At 39.3% G+C, this 21,982-nt stretch overlaps 2 protein-coding genes across 3 annotated transcripts; one reads left to right on the top strand and one right to left on the bottom strand.

The window, feature by feature from the left end:
* Positions 1-1,822: 1,822 nt before the first annotated feature.
* Positions 1,823-17,087, top strand: LOC306766468 (lysine-specific demethylase RSBN1L-like; the record flags this gene model as incomplete). Its single annotated transcript, XM_079254244.1, has 8 exons — positions 1,823-2,309; positions 2,556-2,681; positions 2,937-3,613; positions 12,526-12,663; positions 12,789-12,931; positions 13,284-13,451; positions 14,119-14,230; positions 14,771-17,087. The coding sequence occupies 8 exons, from the start codon at positions 1,823-1,825 to the stop codon at positions 16,421-16,423; spliced, it is 3,504 nt and encodes a 1,167-aa protein (XP_079110370.1). The 3' UTR covers positions 16,424-17,087.
* Positions 17,088-18,777: 1,690 nt separating this feature from the next.
* On the bottom strand, positions 18,778-20,765 carry tmem60 (transmembrane protein 60). 2 transcript variants are annotated; one of them, XM_079248794.1, is made up of 2 exons: positions 20,608-20,765; positions 18,778-20,475 (listed from the first exon to the last, which is right to left on the bottom strand). In XM_079248794.1, exon 2 carries the CDS (start codon positions 20,343-20,345, stop codon positions 19,941-19,943), a length of 405 nt encoding a protein of 134 aa, XP_079104920.1. In that variant the 5' UTR covers positions 20,346-20,475; positions 20,608-20,765; the 3' UTR covers positions 18,778-19,940. The 2 variants fall into 2 exon arrangements, with proteins under 2 accessions (XP_079104920.1, XP_079104921.1); XM_079248795.1 differs by having other exon boundaries at positions 18,778-20,390.
* Between the last annotated feature and the right edge of the window lie 1,217 nt (positions 20,766-21,982).

Below are 21,982 nucleotides of genomic sequence, written 5' to 3'. Positions count from 1 at the left end.
TACATATATATGTATGTATGTATGTCTGTCTGTATGTATGTATAAATAATATCATATCATATCATATCATATATGGAAATATTTGCACACAAGTAGCTCAGATTCACATTAAGGACATGTGTTTCCACTGCTCCTAAGGGTATAAAAGTTGTCCATGAGCTGGTTTGTGTTAATGGAACCAGAAGTGACCTTTACTTTATTATGCTACAGACTGTTTTCACTTCTGTGTCAGCATTCAACCAATGAACAGTTTTACTTCAAAGAAATACACAAATCGGATTTTCAGAATAATGCTGTCGGAAAAGATGAACACTGTGACTACTGCTATTCCTTACTGTCCAGGGGTTAGGGGTTTGTGGCTGCAAATACGAGCAAGTAATAAAGATTATTAGAAATATTGCATGAGAACTGATCTAAGGAATATGTTATTTCTTTTTTTAAAGTCACACATTAGGAGTTTTTACAAAAGTACTCAGAACTCGGACGTAATAAAATACTCACAAACCAGATTATATGGTGCATTATTTATTAGTACATTTCTAAGTGACACCTCCGTATACAAGTTTCTAATAATAGTTGCAAAAGTCATCAAATGATTTTTAAAAAAAACAAAAAAACATAATGGATCCCAATTTATTTCCTTTACTTTACTGCCATCTAGTGGCATAAATAAAATAAATCTGCAAAAGGTCACAATTCAGGATATGACAGAAAAAAATATTGCATCAGAATTTATCTAAAATATAGAAAACTCCAACAGACTTTGATGGAAGCTACATTCATTGTCACACAGTCTGCAAGGCACCTTGACAAATAGAATGTTTTATAAATGTGAGATTAATAAATAGCAACCTTAATAGATAAATAGGACGACTGTGGAAGTTACTATGCTAGCTAATAAGTTGATATGTAGTAATTGTTAATTTGTATACAATTATATCTGTAATTCTATCTTCTACATATAATTGTATCTTCTTTTTTTTGTTTGTTTGTTTGATTGGTATATGGGTATATACTGGTATATCGGTGTGTTTAAGCAGTCTCTTATTTTTATTTTTTTTAAACCTTTTTTTTTTCCTTTGTATGGATGTTTGGGGTCTTGTGTTATTGAGATTGCAAAACCCACCCTGGCAAAAATTTTGTTGAAGGTGTTCCACTTTCTTGGTAAAGCTGTTGTAAATCCCATAACTTGGTTTTAAAAAATGTCTTTAATAGATAAGAGGTTTAGATGCTACTGTTCATACTGTACATATCAGCAAGTCTACATACGAAATTACCTTTACCTTTACTTTTATTATATATTTTTAACAAAAAAACAAGTGTGTATAAATGTTCATTTTATTTCTCTGCATGCCTTACCTTATTTGTAAAATAGTTGTAAAATAGCTGTATTTCTAATTTTATATTATCCAGTGTTTTTATCATTTTTTTTTATTATTCAGCACTTTATCACCAAAACAAGTTCCTAGTCTGTGAATTGTTCAAAGACTATGGCAATAAAAGTCTTTCTGATTCTGTATTTTTCTTTTCTTTTTTTGCTTGTGTATTTGAGGTGAGAAACAGATTCTTTCATAGCAGAGAAAATCAGGAATGGAGCATATAAAGGCTCCTCTATGTGTCAGCAGCCCTCCTCTGCTGTACTGGTGGCATTAACGCAGCAGTGTTGCTGCACTGTTCCGCCTCTTGTCCTGCAGGCTGTAAACAGTCTCGTCTGTCTCCACCCCGCCTCCTCCTTACGTCACACGTAAAGCGATTTGCCCCGCCCCCTGCCTGGCTCACACGCACCACTTACGTCTGACCGTAAAAAATAGAAACTTCCAAGATGGCCGAGTCCGTGGACTCCATGCATTTCGCAGCGAACAGCAAAACAAATTCCCCTAAACCCCTGATAGCAAAACGGCCGCCCGAGAGCCGTCCGCAGTCTTCCAGCGACATTTTCCCACCGACTCCAAAGAAGGTCCGGGTGGAGGAGAAAGGCCTGAAGCCCAGAAAGCTGAACGGAGAGGTTTGCGCAGGGGAAAAACACAACGGGAAGCAGAGTTGTGGAAGCCCAGCGAAATGGAGTTTCGGCCCGGCCAAGGCGAGCCACTCCACCGCTGTCCCGATGCCAGCTACGCCTGTCCGGAAAATCTTCAAAATCAGCAACTTTCTCGCTTCACCACCCAAAGTGAAAAAGGCTAAAGAGAAGCGACACAAGGAGAAGGAGAAACACGGCGAAGCGGCGCGGAGCTCCGGCGCTGTGGAGAAAGTGAGCTCCGCTAGCTGCCATACAAAGACGGAGAACGGCGAGGTTAAAATGCTACAGAGAGGTAAGGACAGGCTTCACTCCACAACACTCTCCTTAAACATCACATGTCAGCCTTATACGACTGCATATGTTTCACTAATGCCATAAAATGATACATTAATTTGTTTTATCTTCTGCCGTAGCGCAGGCCTCAGTATTTATAGGGCCCATATGGTGGTTTATACACGTGGAAATGTTTGTTCCTTAGTTTTGAGGTTTAGTATGGATGAAGTCAGCATTTCAGCTCACAGATTTCTCATCTCCTCAGATCACCACGTGAAGGAGAAAGATAGGCTGATGAAGAAGGAAAAGAATAAAGACTGGAAAAATTACAAATTGCCACCTGTGCATGACATTGCAAGAGAAAACGGAGAAGTGATTTCTCCCCAGAAAGGTGGGTATAAGATGAACACAGACAGAATAAGAAGCGACTTAATGGTTTTAGAATAACTTTGCCAGCATATGGTAAATTAAAATGTGGATTGGAATTTTTTTTTTTATTTCAATTCTCCTATAATAAATGTTAAATTAAAGCAGATTGTGGCTATTTATTATAGTGTCAGAAAATGACATTTGACAGCTTAGCTTAGGATAAATAGACTCACAGTGTTGTTCTTGCTGTGTAAACAGTTTATCTTCTCTTTCACAGAATCTAAAGAGAAGCTCAAAGCTACTTCAGAGGAAGATCTGCTCCTGAAGAAACTCAAGAAGAAGAAGAAAAAGAAGCATAAAGATGGCGAGCGGGTGAAGGAAAGGCACAGCCGGCCCAAAATGTATCACCGCTCGTGCCAGACTGTGTGCTCTGGCGTGACTCTTGGTCTGCCCGAGTTCCTCAGTCGAATCAACGGGAACAACAGCAGCAGTCTCATCCACAACACCACATCACCACAACACCACCAGGATCCTGCTGTTACTGCCGCTACTTCCACCTCCATCACCTCCATGGTCAGGGACAGACTCGGCTACAGCTCCCCGCTCCACTGCACCCCACCGCCAGGTCTGCCCGGACTGGAGTTTGGTAGTCTTATCCACGTTGAGCAGCAGGCCAATGGAGGGGCATCTGTGGCGCATGCCTACAGCGAGCAGCTCTCTTGTCTGTCTTCAGCTGAGATGGAGCGCTTTGCAGAGGAGTTTGTTACCTTGTCGTTCAGCGAGGACGAAGCCCAGGCTGCGTGCTTTGTTATGGGAATCATCCATGGAGCTGCATCCTACCTCCCAGACTTCCTGGACTACTTCTCCTACAAGTTCCCCAACGCTCCAGTGAAGATGGAGGTGCTCGGGAAGAAAGATATCGAGACGACGACCATGGCCAATTTCTACTCTCAGGTGAGAATTAGTTATTATTTTCAAGTTTCCTGTCTGTGCTGGACAATAATAAAAGAAGATGAAGCTGGACTGTCTGGTTTGATACTGTGAAGTGTTACTTTGTAGTCTGTGAGCAGTACAGACTCAGCTATCATAGAACGCATCTCCAGTTTTTGTCCAGATTATTACCAAGCACAGCCTTTCAAACCGTACTGCGACATCTTTCCTCTCTCTGTTCACTGGTTCAAAGCCTGTCAGCATTCAGGTTGTCTTGTGAAGGTGAAAACTCTGATGTGTAGCTTAAAAAATGTCTTCTCACATGGCACTTTCCATGGAGTCGTGCTTTCATGTCAGATGCAGCTAAGAAAATATGACCTAAAAAACATACTGAAAGTGGTGACAGAAGTCTGGATGATTGTGTTGGTTTGCATTTTGTATTGTTTTTCCCTGGATGTTGAAATCAGCAACGATTCTAACATAAAGCTTTATAGTTTTGAACTCGAGCAATGCAAACACATGCAGCTTATGTTAATATATATGTTTATGTAAATATGTCTGAACTATCTTTGTTTGGCTATTTTATTCATCTGAAACTAACTAAATTAATTTGCCAATAGTTAAATAGGTTAGATAAAATAAGATAGATAAGATAAACTTTATTTAAAGCGCCACAAAGTGCTTCACAACAATTAAAACTTAGAAAACAAGCAACGTTTGGAAAATAAAATAAAATTTAAAAAAAAAAGGTTATGGTTATTTGTATATCAGTGAGAAAACAACTGTTCGGTTTTTTTTTGTTTTTTTTTTTTTAATTAAAATGTTTTTACTTGACCTATAACCTTTTGCACTATACCACACCATTTATCAGAAACATTTTTATATTTGATGAGCAGTTTCTTACAAATATTAAAGTCATATCAATTCAAATGATTAGTGTGAGGAATTATTGTCCATGTAGGGACTGGAAACGTCTCTAATAATTAAAAGATTGTTTTTTTAAAAGCTGTTCATTCTTTTACTGATTGTTCTCACATTGCCTTCAGTCAATTCTGAGATAATTAGTTTAGTACTCACTAGGATCTTATTTTTTGGGGGGTCAGGTACCACAGCTGATACAGTCCACCAAAGATCATTTTATAAGTTTTATAAAGATAATTCATTGCTTCTAGTTTAGCCTCATTTGAACTTCTAGAAACTGGAAGAGTCCATTTAAGTTAAAAGGAAAAGAAGAAGAAGTTATTTCTGTGAAAACCCTCAATTTTGAGGGAAATTGTTTCAAGATGCCAGGGGTGGTGGACTTCATGTTGCTGATTTTCTCAGTGAAACCAAACAAGATGCAGCTTGGAGCATATTATCTTGATTGACCAGAATTTTTTTCTCACTGATTTTGCTTAAAGATACTGTAGTCGAACAGTTTCTTAAATTTGCACATTGGCACAGCAGCAAACTGGTACTGCGTACCAGTTTTTACTAAAACTCAGTTCGAGTCCACAAGAAGCCTCTTTTGTGCTCAAAACAAAATTACATCCAAGCAGCAGCATTTATACACACCAAAAACATAACAGAATCATTATTTGTGTGGAAATGTAAAGCCCAACGAGGTCACTGTCACATGGGATCTCCTTTGGTCTCATTATAGTTGTCCCCTAAATATGCAGGCGAAGCAGCTCATTCAGGGACAACAGAGAAAACTCTCTGTTTCGCAGCAACAATAACTTCTTTCTGAAAATTGTCCCACCATCTAAAGATCCAATCGGGTCTCATTTAACATGAAACGGCTGCTTCTTCTGTGTGACAGCGACCGCTGTCTCGCATATTCTGGTGTGTTTGTTGTTTAGTTTAATTGATAGAAACTGTACATTCATGTGCAAAAAAGTCCCGGTAACAAGATTATCACCAGCATCTCATGGTGTGTTCCACTGCCGTGTAACTGAAGAAGTTAAAAGGATATATTTTGACATTTAATAAGCCAACTTTTCATTACAAAGCAGAGCAAACAGTGTCAGAGTTTCATTGCTTGACTTAGGTGTGTTTCACAGAAGCAGGAGGTCTTCCGTTGTCACTCTGAGAGTTTTTTTTTTTGTCTTTTGTTAGTGCTTTCCTGTCAGCTTCTTGCATTACTGGGACATAGATTTGACTTCTTTGATTGTCTGCTAGGTCTGCACACACTTTTCACTGTCATTTATCAGGCTGGAAGAGCGTGGATACAGTTTGTAATGTCATCTCCTGGGTTACCTTTTTAATTGTTATTTTTTTGGGTGGGGAGAGGGGGGTAAGGTGGTGTCCGATGATCAGTGTCCAGAAGGTCTATTGTGTCTCTCCAGTCGCCCTAAAGGAAATTAAGTTTCTGTGCAAAACTAAGTCGGAGGTGATGGCATGACTCCTCTGGGAGGAGTTACATGGTGGTCCAGTCAAGCTTTTTGGGAGAGTCCACAACAGAAATAATCAGTTTTCCTCAAAGCTCATCTGTTTTATCCTCCTGTAAATTACTTTTTTTTGTTCTCCATTTGGTAATATTTCAAATTTTTTTCGTCCTAACTCTGCTACCATTTACAACTAAGTACTGTGTTCTTCACCAAGCTACAATTAAAATCTGTTCTTTAAATCAACACCACCCAACTTCCCAAGCTTTAAACTCTGCTTCTCACATTTTTTGATGCCAAGCTGACATTTATTATATACACACCTATAGCTGTTGTTGCCCTGCAGCATCACAAAGGTAATTTCTTGTTTGTTTTTCTGCCTCCGAGCATCGTTTTACAGTAGCATTGAGCATTACTGCGCTGCATCGCACACTAGATACTGGATATCAACACGTAGGGTTAGGAACAGGAGGAAATGAGGAAAACTTGGAAAGAGACAGAGCTAGAGATGAGACAAGAGTCAACATCAGACTGTTTTTTTTTTTCTACTGGGTGGAAAGAGCTCAGAGAAGAGACGGGATCCCAGACAGATGCAGAATTAGCCTTTGTGTAATGGTGAGAAAGTTTGCCAAAGTTCAGTAGTGGAGCTTTAAGTTAAGACTTAATGTAACTTAAGACATACAAGGTCATATATTTCACCTCTCAGTGCTACCTATCATTGCATCTCTCAGTTGGAGAATCATGTCTCTTATTTCATACTAAACACGTTTAAAATCAACAATGAGCCATCTGTTTATAACATTTTGAAATTTTAACATGTCGATTTTGTAGCAGAGATGATTGTTCAGTATTGATTTTTATTGTGCAACATTACTGTGTTTCCTGCATTACACAGTGATTGTAGAGATGACCGCAAGCGAGGAAAAGCTTCTGCAGCTCAATGTAAACCTCTGTCATTCCATCCATCCCCGTGTTTTCACCTTCAAGCAAGTCACATGATGGGCCAAAGTTTGGGCACCCCTGCAAAGTTATTTAGTAAAGTTAACACAATACATTTGATTAAAAAATTATGGTTTTATTCATGTTGTATAGGTTCAGTTCAATTTTATTTATGTAGCACATTTAAAACAGCCCTTGCTGACCAAAGTACGTCACGGTAAAGACAATACAGATAAAATTAAAGCATAGAAAAATAAAACTTAGGGTGATTAAACAATAAAATCTCCGAATAAGATAGCAATAAAATAAAATGCAAGTTAAAAGCATAAAAATACAAAAATTTAAAACAATACAAAACAGTCTGAAAACAGTATAAAAAAGCCAAGTTGTACCCCAAAAAGCTAGTTTAAATGATGAAAGGCCAAAGAAAAAAGATGAGTTTTTAGTCTGGACTGGTGTCGTATGATAAATATGTGGACCGTCCGAGCTGTGGACTGCTCCTGGTAGTCGTTGCACTTGTTTCGCCTTTAGTTTGTCCATCAAGACCAAAGTCAAAAGGGGCAAAATTCAGTTTTGCAGCTGATTGAAATTAAGTGTTAAATGATGATTGTTCAGAGAAACTGTTGTTGGCGCTTTTCACTTGTGTTCTTCTATTTATAGTCTTTGGTACTTCATTGTGTGTGTTATGAAATCAGATGTTGGCGTTAGGACTCCAGTTAACTTATAATTCGTCATCAAGGCATACGATCGTTTCTGGAGCCTGTGAGGCTTTAGGTTTTCAGAGAGCTGCATGTTCGGCTGTCTGTGTTGGAAAATTGGTTCTGTGATGGCATTAATGGCTAATAAGATTTGCGTTGGTGATTTGCACAGCTCTGCAGATACACAGCTACCTGTTATAGCTGCACGAGTCTGAAGAATTATGTGGTGCAGTCTGAAGTTAGTGCTGCTTGTGCATGTGGTGCCCTTAGTCCTGAAACTCTGCTCCAGACATAAATCAGAGAGAAAAGACAAACTTATTTTCGGTAGAGAGAAATTTAATTAATAAATATATATTTTTGTGCATTGAAGCTATGTCTGAATTATTTCTTCTGTCTTCTGCCTTGATATTTTACACCTCTTTCTGTTTGTCTAAGGGCACATTCACGTCAGCCTTTTTGACTCGAATCTGAGTCTGTTTGTTAAGAAAGTCCGCTTTGTTTGGAGAAATGTGAATGCACCAAACAAATTCTGATGCGGCCCAATGAAGCGGACTCGGCCCTGCCACAAATGCAAGTCTCGGCTCGTTTCAAGCGGACCAAATACAGGAACCGGACTACACAAAGCAGTCCCTTCTTGCATTTGCCGTAATGTTGCATTGGGGGTAGCGATGGCGTCCTCTGCCTCGTCTGTTGTTCATACTGCGTCCATTGCTGGAGTGTATTTCTGCAAGATACATGCACAAGACAAAATAAAAAAGCCAACACAGCAATAGTTTCGTTTAAAAAGTGGAGAAATCAGTTTTCTTCTTCGGGTTCTTGTCCTGTCTTTTGCTAAATACTAGTGCAGCGCCACCTTTGGTGAGAATGGGGATATATTATTGGACTGGTTTGGCACATTTGACCAAAGTGCAGCACGAACGCGATCTTGGTCCGCATTGATACACCCCCTTACAACTGAGCCGAGTCCCCGAGTCTAGCGGACTATTCTGATGTGAATGCACCCTAATTCTGCTGGGATTCTTCACTCGTCCAGCTAATGTTAACTTCCAGGCTGCCTGCATTCACCTATGAACTATAACTTTATGGAAGCCTGTCTGCACTGATAAATGCCTTTAAATAAAATCTCACTTTGCATTTGTCAAATATCACAGCTTTTGTTGTTTGTAAAGCAAAATATTTTTGCTGGTGGATTTTAACCGTTACTTGTAGCAATAGGTTGTTGTTGAGGGAGATTTTTTGGACCGTCTCTTTTGAGCATTTCTTGAGGATGAGACTGAAATCCACAGCTTAGGTCTCTTGAGGTATTCCAGTCAGGATTTTGGTGTATGTTTTTAAGATTATCTTCCTGTTGCTGAGGCAATCATCTTTTTATCTTTCTTTTTTTGGAGTGTCATGTTCACTTCCTCCATGCTTTTTAAGATATATTCCTCCTAGTTTAAACCTCTCAAATGGTTTTATGTTTCTAGTTTCTACAGAGGCTGAGATATATTTAAACTCTGAATGGGTTAAAAAGATTACAACGCTGGGAAGACGAAGCCAATCAAATAATGGCTGGAAATGAGCAGAATGCAGAAACGTTTAAGATATCTGTCATTGTATGACCCAGACCCAATTATCCATGTTACATGCAAATTATTCTTTAAGCTGGTAACTGCTAGGCATGGCTGATCACTTCACCAACATCTTCTAACCCGAGACAAGATGTTCATAGTAACATTCTGCCACCTTTTTTTCTCCAAACACACATTTACTCTTTGCAAAGCAGAAGTTGGTGTGGTGCTAAAGAGTCTTCTCAATTTTCACAAAGGTCTTCTGAAGTCATACAATGGTATTAATCTACTTCCCCAATAATCTGAAAATAGTTCTTGTTGATAGTTTTACTAGGGTTGTGACGATGTGCTTTAGTCCCGATTTGATTCAATTCCAATTTTTTTTTTGTTTTTCACAATTCTTTTATATTGTTGATTTTTGTAGACTTAAAAAACTAAAGGTACAATTTTTTTTTTTTTTTGCTTGTCATTTGTCATAATTTCAATTAGCAAAAAACAACACAGTAGCCAGACCATCATTCTGCTGTTATAATGCCCAAGAAGACAAAAAAAAAAAATCAATAAAAACAATAAAGATGACAAAAAAAATTAAATGGCTTATTTTTCTTTCTTTGAAAAAAGAATTTGATTTTGGTAAACAAAAAAAATGTAAAAATTGTAACGCAAAAAATCCCAGTATTCAATTTTTTTTTTTTTAAATTCGATTACCCATCCGTAGTTTTTACCCTGCTAGACTCTGTTACTGTTTACTGCTGAATCTTATTTATATCCTGAACGAAGAAACGGCTGCCTCACAAGGTTTTATTCTTCTCTTCTGGTCCTTTCCTGCTTTGTTGGCATTTTTTTTTTTTTTTTTTTTTTTTTTTTTTAGATTGCATGACCACCATGGCTGCATAGAGGATGCTTAAAGAATTTTTACAGAGCTTTGACAGTTCTTATAATATTTTGATGTGAAGAACATCTTAATGAACAGATCGTAGCCCCAATTAATTAATTCTAACGCGAGAGTTTGGTAAAAGGCTTTCTTCTGTACTGTCTGTACACAGTTTCACTATTGTTGCTGCTATGTAGTCAGTGCATACACCACAAGTGAACAGCTGAAGATGACGCAATACTCAAGGTTAAGGTATTATTTTAGATATTTACATATAGTTTTTACATTTTAATTAAAGTTTCTGACAGAAAATTTCAGATAATTCTTTGGTGGAAAAATATAAAACTAGAAAGAGTGATATTGTCGTTAAGTCTTTTTTTTCTGGTTTAATAAATTTTCCCCAAATAAGCAGTTACTATAACAGGCTCAGACAAGGATCGTTTATTTATAAGAATGTTTAAAACTGTAAATGTTGACCCAACCTAAAAAACATTATAAATATGCAAAATACCAGAAACACTAATGACTACATAGCAGCAGCTCGATCTTAATGAAAGCTATGGGATAAAAGTGTGTTTTGGGGTTTTTTTTTTTTTAGTATGCAGTGTTTGGAGGTCCTGTTGTGGAGGAAAAAGCAGTTTCACAGTTTGGAACAAAAAAAAAGAAAAGACAAACTGTCACACGTTTTAGCCTCAGGACATCCAGAAGCATCTGATCTCAGAGCTCTGAAAGGGTCTGGAATTAAAAGGTTGGAAACATAAGAAGGGACCACCCCTTCATATGCATGGGTTTTCTCCGGGTACTCCGGCTTCCTCCCACTGTCCAAAGACATGCATGTTAGGTTAATTGGTCACTCTAAATTGCCCCTAGGAATGAGTGTGAGCGTGAGTGTGGTTGTTCGTCTCTCTGTGTGGCCCTGCGATGGACTGGCGAGCTGTCCAGGGTGTACCCTGCCTGTCGCCCAAAGCCAGCTGGGATAGGCTCCAGCTTCCCCGCGACCCTGAACTGGAAAAAGCGGTTCAGAAAATGAATGAATGGATTAAAATGTGTTTATTAATCATAGAGAGAATTAAGTTAATTTTTGATGAATCATTAATATTTTCATGTCAAAATTTGCTATTTATAAACTATTAAAATTTAATAGCTGTAGCTCAGGAGGAAAAGCAGTCGTCTTTTAATTGGAGGGTTGAAAGATCGATTCCAGGCTTCCCCTGACTATGTGCCAAAGTGTCCTTGGGCAAGACACTGTACCCCAAGTTGCCCCCCAATGTGCCCATCTGGGTACGAGTGTGTAAGTCGCTTTGGGTAAAAGCATCTGCTAAGTGACTATTGAATTGAATTTAATCGCGTCACCATCGATGCTCACTACTTTTCAAGATGCATTATGGGTAATTTTGAGTGCATTACTATTTTTTTCTCTGAACATTCGACCAGCCTTTGAAAATGGCGTGAGCACTATATATGGCATGTGTAGGGAATAGGGTGCACATTCGGACAAAGCAGTGATGCTCGTTGATTATGTTCCTCACGTGACTGATCACATGAGTGATCAGCTGTTTTTGCCACATGGTCAATACTCAGAGATCTAAAAAGAAAAGACAACATACCCAACTGAACAAACCGCTCCTTTTTTTTTTCCTCTCTCCTAGAGATCAAAGAAAATGCTTTTGCTTGTGATTTCCTTCCTTGATTTTGCTTTCTTTGCTGTTTAGTACAACAATGCTCAGCTTGGCCTTCACCACCAGCTGCTGATGGCACTCTGCATCAGCTGGAGTTTGTTCAATCCAGTTCAGTTAATTAAAAAGATCCTTTGTGCAAAGAGTGTGTGAAGCAGCATTTCAAAAGTTTGCTTTGCCACTAGATGGAAACCCAGCCTCTGTTATTCATCAGCATGATCAAGTCACAGAAAAAGAACACCGAGATTACTCATTCGTTACTTGTCAGGCGATTTCTTCTTAATAGCTGCATGTATTTTTTTTATCATTTAAACTTGTCCTTCTTACTGAAATAGCATACATCACAAGCTGATTTCTGTTTTATATAATGGTATGTGCCATGCAGGTGGTTTCCAGTCACACAGACAACTGTTCTGATGCACATTAAAGGTTTGTAAGCTGCATCAATGATGCTTAAAAAATCACCTTGCACGCATTCAGATGAAGTTTAATCTGTCAGTCTGATATTTATTCATCAGCAAGGACAGAGTCAACTTGATGTTAAGTTACAATAAATTAACATCCTTTTTCTTTAAATTAGAATATTTTATCATTTCTCTTGATTCCTCAGCATGACAGTAGTTTGTATTAAATCTGTTGACATTTCTTTCTCTCGATGAACTCTCAGGAGTTCTTTTAGTGCTATGTTAAGGAAGCTGCACCTGAAAGTTCATAATCAATGTGTAGGACATGTGCCAAGGCCAAACCTGCTTTCTGGGAAAAATGCATGAGGTGTTTGGAAAATGTCTCGTACAGTTATACCTGCAGGGTCTGATCTGTGGCGTCTCCTTCAGGTGAAGCGGACATATTCCCAGGGAACGTACCGTGCCGGGGCCATGCGGCAGGTCAGCCTGGTTGGAGCTGTGGATGAAGAGGTTGGAGACTACTTCCCCGAGTTTATCAGCATGCTAGAGGAGTCTCCGTTCCTGTTTGTAAGTGCACTCGCGTCTGTGCACATGCACACTGCCACAGTGATGTGTCAACATCTGTTTAACCTCTCCCTGTGTTGCCGTGTCGCGTTATGTAACCTGGGGTTTCTCTTCCTGTGTTTGCGCAGCGGACTCTGCCCTGGGGAACATTCTCCAGTCTGCGGCTGCAGAGTCCCACAGAGAGTGACGACGGCCCCATCATGTGGGTCAGACCTGGAGAACAGATGATCCCGATGGCAGACATGCCAAAATCTCCCTTCAAAAGGAAAAGGTGTGTGTGATACATGGATCTGGATCTAAAAGTTCTTATAATTCGCTACACGTATTTAAATGTATGTTTTTATGCAACACACAGCTCTTTCGTGTGGACTGTATTTTGTATTTTCTGGAAACAGTTGATAGTCTGTATTATGCTACATCTTTAAAGCCTTGTTAAGATTGGGAAGCATGCAGTCGTAGTTACCCATCAACATTGTATCTAAATATTCCCAGTTCCCCTACCTGTCTCATCCACACTTCCAACAAGTATGATTTAGAAAAGTATTATTTATCTTTACCACACATGCAGTGTTTAGGCACTCGCATGTCTTAAGTAAACACTGACAGTCATGAATGTTTTTCAGGTCTACCAATGAGATCAAGAACTTGCAGTATCTACCGAGAGCCAGCGAACCCAGAGAGATGCTGTTTGAGGACCGCACCAGAGCCCATGCTGACCACATCGGTCAGGGCTTTGAGAGACAAACTACTGCTGCTGTTGGTGTGCTGAAGGCTGTGCGCTGTGGAGAGGAGTAAGTGCAGAGTGAAATCTGTTTAAACTCATACATATCTTACCATAATATACAGACTTAACAGCTGTGCCAATAGACTAATTAACCATAAGAGACAGTAGGGAAGTATTAATTAAACAATGTAGACCAGCGGTTCTCAACATTTTAGCAACACAATACCCCCTTGTAAAATATTTTTTCAGCCAAGTACCCCCAACCATTGCAAAGTATTTTAGTTAAGAAAACACATTAAATACAGTATTTTGTCATTTGTATTTGTTTTACTAAACTTTTGTTTGCGTTGTCAAGGCGACAGTGACTAACAAATATGATTTGGCTCATAACAGGTGGGGTTCAATTCAAGTCGTAATGTGGGATTTTAGGAGGAATGAAATTAATTAAATCTTAAATGCAAATTCAGTTATTAAATGTAAACTTACATTTATTGAAATTAATTAAATATTTATATAATTATATTATTTTATTTAAGGATGTTTTAAAGAAAACATAAAAGATGTTTCCAAATAATTCCAAGTACCCCCTGAAATGCTTTGACATTCCCCCAAGGGTACACGCACCCCCATTTGAGAACAGTGATGTAGACAGTCAATGTAAAGGTGTTACATTAGCCGCTGTTTACCTGTGATCACATTTGACCACAGATGTGACTTGATATGTTCTGTCACAGCTTTGACACACCTGCCCGGATCACCAAAGACGTTGTGTGTTTTCACGCTGGAGATTTCCCAGATGTGGTCATGAGGCTTCAGCTGGACCTCCATGAACCTCCGCTGTCTCAGGTGAGTCTGCTGCCTTTATCACGTCAATCAGGCCATTTTCTCCTTTCCTTTAAAGCCAAACCTTTTCACACCAAGTCCCTGAGTACGGAGACATGACACCCACATATAAATGAATGTGTAGTTCTTACATTTAGTTGTGACTATTACTGCTCTGATCTCCTGAAGATTTGATGAAGCTCCATCGTACACCACCTGTTCTGCACTGAGGTGCAGGATATTTTTAGCAACGTATTAGTCACAGAGGAACATTTAGCAAGTTTAAATCCTCACAGAGTTTTTTTTTAAAAATAGGATAGGATATGTTTTAATAATTAAATGCTGTAAAACAAAAATAAAAATGTCGTCTCGAACTGCATTTCCAGGATTTCCTATCCTCTTAAAGTTGAGGGAATTTTAATCTGAAAATATTTATTAGAGAAGTTGATGTATCTTGAGTTCTTCCCCTTTCCGCTGTGTATTTGTTTCATGAACTAAATCAATTTTCACATTTATTTTTGGGTGATTTCTGAAAAGCATGTGCCCTTGTCCCTGCCTTCACAGTGCGTACAGTGGATTGATGATGCCAAGCTGAATCAGCTGAGGAGAGAGGGGATCCGATACGCCCGCATCCAGCTGTACCACGATGACATCTACTTCATCCCCAGAGGAGTTGTCCACCAGTTTAAGACGGTGTCTGCTGTCTGCAGTCTGGCCTGGCATATCCGGCTCAAACAATATCACCAACATGAGGGAAAGGAGGAGGAAGACGAGGTGGATCAGGAGGATAAACCCACGCCATGGGAACCAAAACATGAAATCAAAGAGGAGGAAAACGAGGAAGAGCGGGATAAGTGTGACCTTGCTGTACAAACAGTGACGAAGCTGATGGAGGAGGACATGGAGGGAAGGGAGGAGCTGTCCTCACAAACTCTGACACAGATTTTCAAGGAGGAGCAAGAGGACAGAACTGAGATGATGGAGTCGTCTGCAACACAGTTGCTACCTTCAGCGGCAAAGGAAAGAGATGAGGTTGTACTCAGTCCCATATCAGTGGAACCTAAAGCTGAGGAAGATGTTAATGAGGACAGCAAGGGAGGGGCAGACACATATCAAACACTGCAGAGGAGCCATGAGGAGGGGGGAGTGGACGGTGCATCCTTAAAGTCTTTACAGCAAATTAGGAAGGACAGTGATGTGGAGGAAGAGAGGCAGCAAAGGACACCACTTCCAGGTCAAGGTCTGAAAGAGAAAAGTAAAGATAGTACAGCAAGCACTACAAACACACCACAAATCAAAAAGGAGAAGGATAAAGGAAAAAGAGAGAGAGAAGAAAAGGAGAGGTTCAAAGACAAGAAAGACAAGGATAGGACCAAGGAGAAGGACAGGGATAAAAAAGACAGAGGTAAAGACAGAGAGAGGGACAGGCTAAAGGAGCAGGACAAAGTTAAAGCTGAAGGAGGCAGAGAAGCTAGCGCACCACTGCTGCAGATTAAGAAAAAGGAGGACGAGGAGAGGACAAGAGAGAGCAGCAAAACTTCACAAACTATCCCGCCTGCTCAGGGAGACGAGAAGTGGGCCAAGGAGTCGGACTCAAAAACACACATCAAGCGAGAGAAGGAGCATGAAAAAGACAGGGGAGTCTCACAGGCCGTACCTCATTCACGGCCCGACAGAGACGAGGCCAGGGACTCCTGCACACATAAACACAAGTCTACACATGGGAAGAAGGAGAAGAGCAGCCACAGGGAGGCCAGGGACGGCCATACGTCTAATACGCAGGGGAAGCCGGGGAGGGAGGACACGAAGACCCACAAACCTGCAAACATTCAGGTTAAAAAAGAGAGTAAAAAAGAGAAGGATGTCGGCAGCAAAGAGGAAAAGAAAAAGCCGCCTGGTTCTGCTCAGCCAGAACACAAACCAGCACGGACTCTCGTCACGTTTGACCTCTTCAAACCGATGGAGGCTCACCAAACTTTGTCCCTTTCCTTCACAGACACTAAACCTAAACCCCACCACCACAGCGATTCTAGAGGCTCTTCCTCTAAGCCTGGATCAGACAGTCGGACAGTTGTGCCCTCTAAAGGACCAAAAGTAAAGGACACGGTGCAGGGAAAACCTGCCACAGCGTTACAGGACAGCGGACCCCAGCAGCACTCGTTAAAACAGCCCCTGAAAACACACACGCCCCAATCACAGAAAGACTTCTTGATATGAATGTCTAGATGTCTAGTCTTCTTTTTTTACTGTACAATTTACGCCAAGGCTTTGTTAAAATATTTGAAAGTTCATCAGCTGTCTTTGTAATTTGTAATAGTGGGATGAAAACACTTGTTACTTGGACACAGTCACATTCTTCCTGTGACGCAGTGAAACGTGGATGCCCTCTGCAAATATTTTAACAGTGCCTAAGAATGTAAGCTAAGTAGCTCACTTCGCATTTGTTAGCAGATGTATGTAGGCTTTATATAAAATGTTATGTGACCTGTGTGTCAGTGCCTGTGCACTACTTAGCTTCGCTCTTAAAGCACCTATTTTAGGTACTGAACTAACCAATCTGAAAGCAACCATCTTTACTCTCAGCCAATAGGAATGAACTTTGTTGCTGTTTGGGACATGAAAGTAAATCGTAAAGCTGGTAAGAGCTGAAATCTTCCTCCTAATGTTGCTTTAGTGTATGCTTTTTTTTTTTTTTTTGGCTTTTGTAACACTCCAAATTCAGAGCAAGTAGTTGTTTTCAGACTGGACTGTTTGACTCACACAGGGCTGTAAATGATACTGTATGTACCAAAACTGTACAGCATAGATGTTATTAGCACCAATGTGAGAAAATGTATACAGAAATTGCATATATTTTTTGTAAGACAAGTTTTATTTTCCATAGAACTTATTTATATCATTTACTGTCTGTTTTTATTTGAAACCAATGTATGTGAAAATTATGTTGTAAATACATTTTATTTCCTAAGATAAGACTTGGTAGTGTGATTTATACTCTGATCAGAACCTCCCAATAAATGGTTCAAAATGTTGACTAAGTCAAAAGTTGCCTCAGTTTTTAAATTAATGTTTTTATATTTTGTTTTTCAGCATTTTAGCTTCTACTCATGACAGTGTTGAGGTTAGAGAAATGTTTCTGCTGTGTTCCTTTATGGATGGATATCTAAAATAATCATCAAACCTGAACTTCCCTTATTTGTTGATAGAGAATGATGCTACATGTCATGTCGCAGAGCAGTTTCATGCCACATTTTCACAGATTGTCTTCAAAGAGCCAAGTGGAATTCATTTGATGTGTGTCCACTTATATCTAAGATTCTGATTGGGACTCGCTTGTTTGAACTGAGAAACGGCTCCATCTGCTGAAGCTGATATTTCTAAGCTATTCATTCTTTGGACAAACAGTTCACCATAATAAATAAAAGTCAAAGGCTCCAGCGCATCCATCGATGATTGTTGATGAGCAGGACAGATGGATTAAAGCTGAATTAAATCCAACAACCAATGAAGTTCTGTGCAATGACTGATTCACTTGATTCTGGTGTTTTAAAGGATGGATGCATGAAAAACCTGCAGAATTGTTCCCCTCGAGGACCAGAGCTGAACACCCAGAGAAGTGTAATTTTTTTCAGTTGCCTGGGTGCAGCCTGAATGTGCTGCATTTTATTGAGTTTTTTTTTTTTTTTTTTTTAAGAGTTAAAAGGGGAAAAATAATGCACATAAAAGGCATAACGTAACCCCAGTTAAGATCTGGCAAGGAATCACTCAGAACATGATCCACAGCAAATTAAACCTTCCTCTGTTTACCCACCATATTTAAACATTCACATATGCGCAACTTAAACTATGTACTGATGTTGAGATTTCAACCTGCAAAAGATTCTTGAGATATGAATTAAACACCTTTAATCATCATATTATTGCAGTAATCTTTAAACCATAGAGTCAACTGTCCAGGTTATGCTCATTGCTCTTATAGGTATGGGTAGTCTAGTCAACCATTACTTATGTAGCAATGGGGATGTCACCTGATGCACTGAGATGTACCTCGCTCTATTTTTCTAATATATTGTGTAAATATATGCCAATATTGCCATCTCTAACTTATTTCTTCTCTTTTCCGCAGGTCTTCTTGAATAAGTGCAATTGTACATGTTGTTCTGTCTTTCCTGTCGTCTCCACCCCAACCAGTCGAGGCAGATGGCTGCCCTCCCTGAGCCGGGTTCTGCCAGAGGTTTTCTTCAGGATGGGAGATTGGATCGAAGACATGTCTCTCGATGCAATCAGTTGGTTTCTATTATAGGATATGTATGAATTGGCTCGAAATGATGTGTATGTTGATTCGTGTATATAAAGTGCCCTGTGACAACATTGTTGTGAAGTGGCACTATACAAATAAAGTTGAATTGAATTGAATTGAGAAAGAACAATCAAAGACCTTAAAGGTCTTTGATTGCTAAATCCTTCAACTAACTTAAATGTGGTCATAGATTAAAACTCAGTTTGAACTTTAAGTCCATCTTTATTCATTTGTATAACATGAACATATTTTATAATGTTAATATTACAGTTAAAATAGAAAAACATCTGCCATGAGTCCAAACGTTTTCAGACTTATGTTTTGCATCACATTCACAAGGGTGCCAACTATAGTTAGTGTACATATGACACGAAAAATAAATAAATTCAGTTTACATTCAAATGATGTTACAGATAGAGGGTTACTTTTGGAAAAAACTGTTGTGCACAGTGTATGATTGTGAGCCATCAAACAGGAGATTAAACACGACCCTGCATATGTCTTTACAAAATTAGCTCCACAGTAATGGCTCAGAGGCACGCGGTGCTTTAATGTAGAAAATTAAAGTGAAGTCTAAAGCAGGGGTCACCAACTTTGGTCCTCGAGAGCAACCATCCTGCAGATTTAGTTTTCCCCTTCAAATTAAAAGGTTCTCCAACAACTTGTCATCCTCTGCAGCTAACTGTTAATGAGCCGTTGGTTTGGGTCAGGTGTATTGCAGCAGGGAAACCCAAAAACCTGCAGGATGGTCATTCTCGAGGACAGGGCTAGTCTAGAGCACAAGTGTCAAGCTCCAGTCCTCGAGGGCCAGTATCCTTCAGGTTTTTCTTAACTACATGCTCCAACACACCTGACTTAATTAACAGGTTGACAAGAAGCTGTTGGATCCATTTGATTTGAATCAGGTGTTGGTGCAAGGAAACAACAACTGGATACTGGCTTTTGGGGACTGGAGTTTGACACGGCTGGTCTAGACTCTAGGTCAACAATTCAAGTAGGTAATGGCCATGCTGGATCACAGTACCAGAAAAGTGCTTATCCATGAACTGGATTAATGTCTCATCTGGTAGAAATCTGATCCACTTCTTTTTTTCTTTTTTTTTTTTTACACTGATAAAGATGAGTCAAAAGGCAGTAAGTGTGAATCCAATGTGTAAAATGTGCATTTTGAAATCTGATCAAATGTATCAGGAAATGAGAAATTAACTTTTTCTGTAGAGAGACAAAGACACAGATGGAGTATTTTTCTTGTGGTAATGTAGACTTAAATGAAACCCAAATTAATTCAATCTGCGACTTGTTTTGACTTCATAAGCAGGATCTGGTAGCAGAAAACAGCTGTTTATCAGCCTTCAATGATGTGTTCCCACCCAGAAATGCTTAAGATATATATGTATAAAGTCCCATTTACTAAGATTTCAAAACTGATTAAGTTCAGTCCCTCCTGTAGAGGAAAACATTGTGTCCCAGCTCCACCAGAGCTCCAGCCAGCAGCACCCACAGAGGGATGCACACCACACTGACAAACATGTCAGTGAGCTTCTCCAGGTGGGAGCACAGTGTCAGACAGAAGGCCAGCTTCAGCAGCAGGGCTGTCACGTACCACAGCCTTCTCTTCACACTCTGCTCGCCATCCCTGGGGTCAAAGTCCGGCTTGCAGCGACCCGCCATCTTCACAATCAGCATCAGGATGAGGATGGCGTCGAAGGTAAACACAGGGAGGAAGATGAGAAACCAGTTCCACTGGATTTTAGAGTCCAGCTTGAGGACCAACATGATGAGAAAGATGAGGGCAAAGATCCAGGAGAGGAGCACTCGCTGAGCCAGGGACATCTTCATCTATGAAGGACTGGCGCGAGCCAGTGTCATCCGCGCGCAGCGAGACTGAAGAGAAGGATGATGAAGACCACAGAGAAGATGGCAGACGGAGAGACTTTAAAGGTACACCAGGATGCTACAAGCTTCTTCCCTGAAGGATGTGAAGATACAATGACGACTAAAGCAGCAGCATAAAAGTTTAGTGGGATCTATTTGTTTTTACTTCCACTTAGCATTAGCACAAAGCTGAAGCTAACTTCTGATATTGTTAAAGATGTCTTACCAAGCTCAGAAAATGCGTGTTTGTCTTCGTAGAAACGAAGCTCTAAATGTCAACACTTCAAAAACAAGAAGAATGTAGGTACGGTAGATAATGAACTATTAAACAAGAACTTTATCATATATTTAGTGTTAGCCCAAAGCTAGTTCCAGACGGCAGCAACGACGTCACTTCCGGGTTGTCTTTTCAAAGAGATTTTCTTTTCAAAATAAGTTTGTTTTTTTGTTGGGTTTTTTTGAGTGATTCAAGTTGCATGTCTGAAACATAATCGCATATGCACTTGGACTTTTAATTAGAGTTCTTTACTTTTTATTTCTTTTCTTTTATTTATTTATTTATTTAATTAATTAATTAATACAGATTTGGTCTCCTTATTGTTTGTTAACTCAAATTATGTATTATCTCCTAACATAAGTCCACTACTTTTGGGTGTTTATTAAGCTCAGTTCGTTAATATATAATAATTTTCTTTAAATGCTTATGTATTAAGCCTGCTTGTGTTTAAAATAAAGAAGTGGGGGGTGAAAAGGTTGCATATCTGCTCAAAAGTAAGAAATAATCATACATCACAAAAGTATTTGACCGTAGAAAGCGGTATCTCAGTCACCAATCCCAGCTAAGCTAAGTAGGATATCTGGTTGTTATCTCTTGAAACACAGGAAAATCTAGCAACTAGTTGGTAGTATCAGTAACTCCACTTTCCCGATCTTCACCAAAGATAAGACAACATCTACTGATAAACATCACAAGCTGTAGTGGGAATTTCTGTAGAAAATGTTGTGCAAAAGATCATGAGTTCAAGATAATGTTCACAGGACTACATCATTAAATAAATAGACAGACACTGAGGTTATTTTGGTGGTGATGCAACATTAGAAACTTCTTTTTAGGTTAATCCAACTGCAATTTCAATTTCATCACTTTACCAATCTGTGAAATTACAACACTAATTTAAAAAACAACTTGAGATGCTGGATGAAGTGTAAATAAATGTAATGACTTACAAATCTCATAAACCCATGTTTTACATTTTAGAACATATGATACAAATATTGAATTTCTAGGAAAATGTTAGGTCAGTTTGATTTTGATGACAGCAATATATCAAAGATGTTTTATCAAAGTCATGTTTGTCGTTGCGTACCATTATATCTTCTTGTTACAAATGACTGTAAACGACTGGGAAGTAAGGAGCAATTTAGGACAGGAATGTTGTCTCAGTCTTTTCTGATCCAGGATTTTAGCTGTTCAACAGGCCTGAACGTTTGTTGCTGGACTTTTCATTTCACAACACACCAAATGTTTTCTTTTGGTGAAAGTGTGTATTGGTAAAATTGTCTTGCTGATATATCTCTGGCCTTCCCTGAAATATGGATCA

The sequence above is a fragment of the Telmatherina bonti genome, assembly GCF_933228915.1.
Source record: "Telmatherina bonti genome assembly, chromosome: 2".
NCBI lineage: Eukaryota > Metazoa > Chordata > Actinopteri > Atheriniformes > Telmatherinidae > Telmatherina > Telmatherina bonti.
Note: the sequence above shows the minus strand (reverse complement) of the source record. Positions and strands in the feature narration are given on the sequence as shown.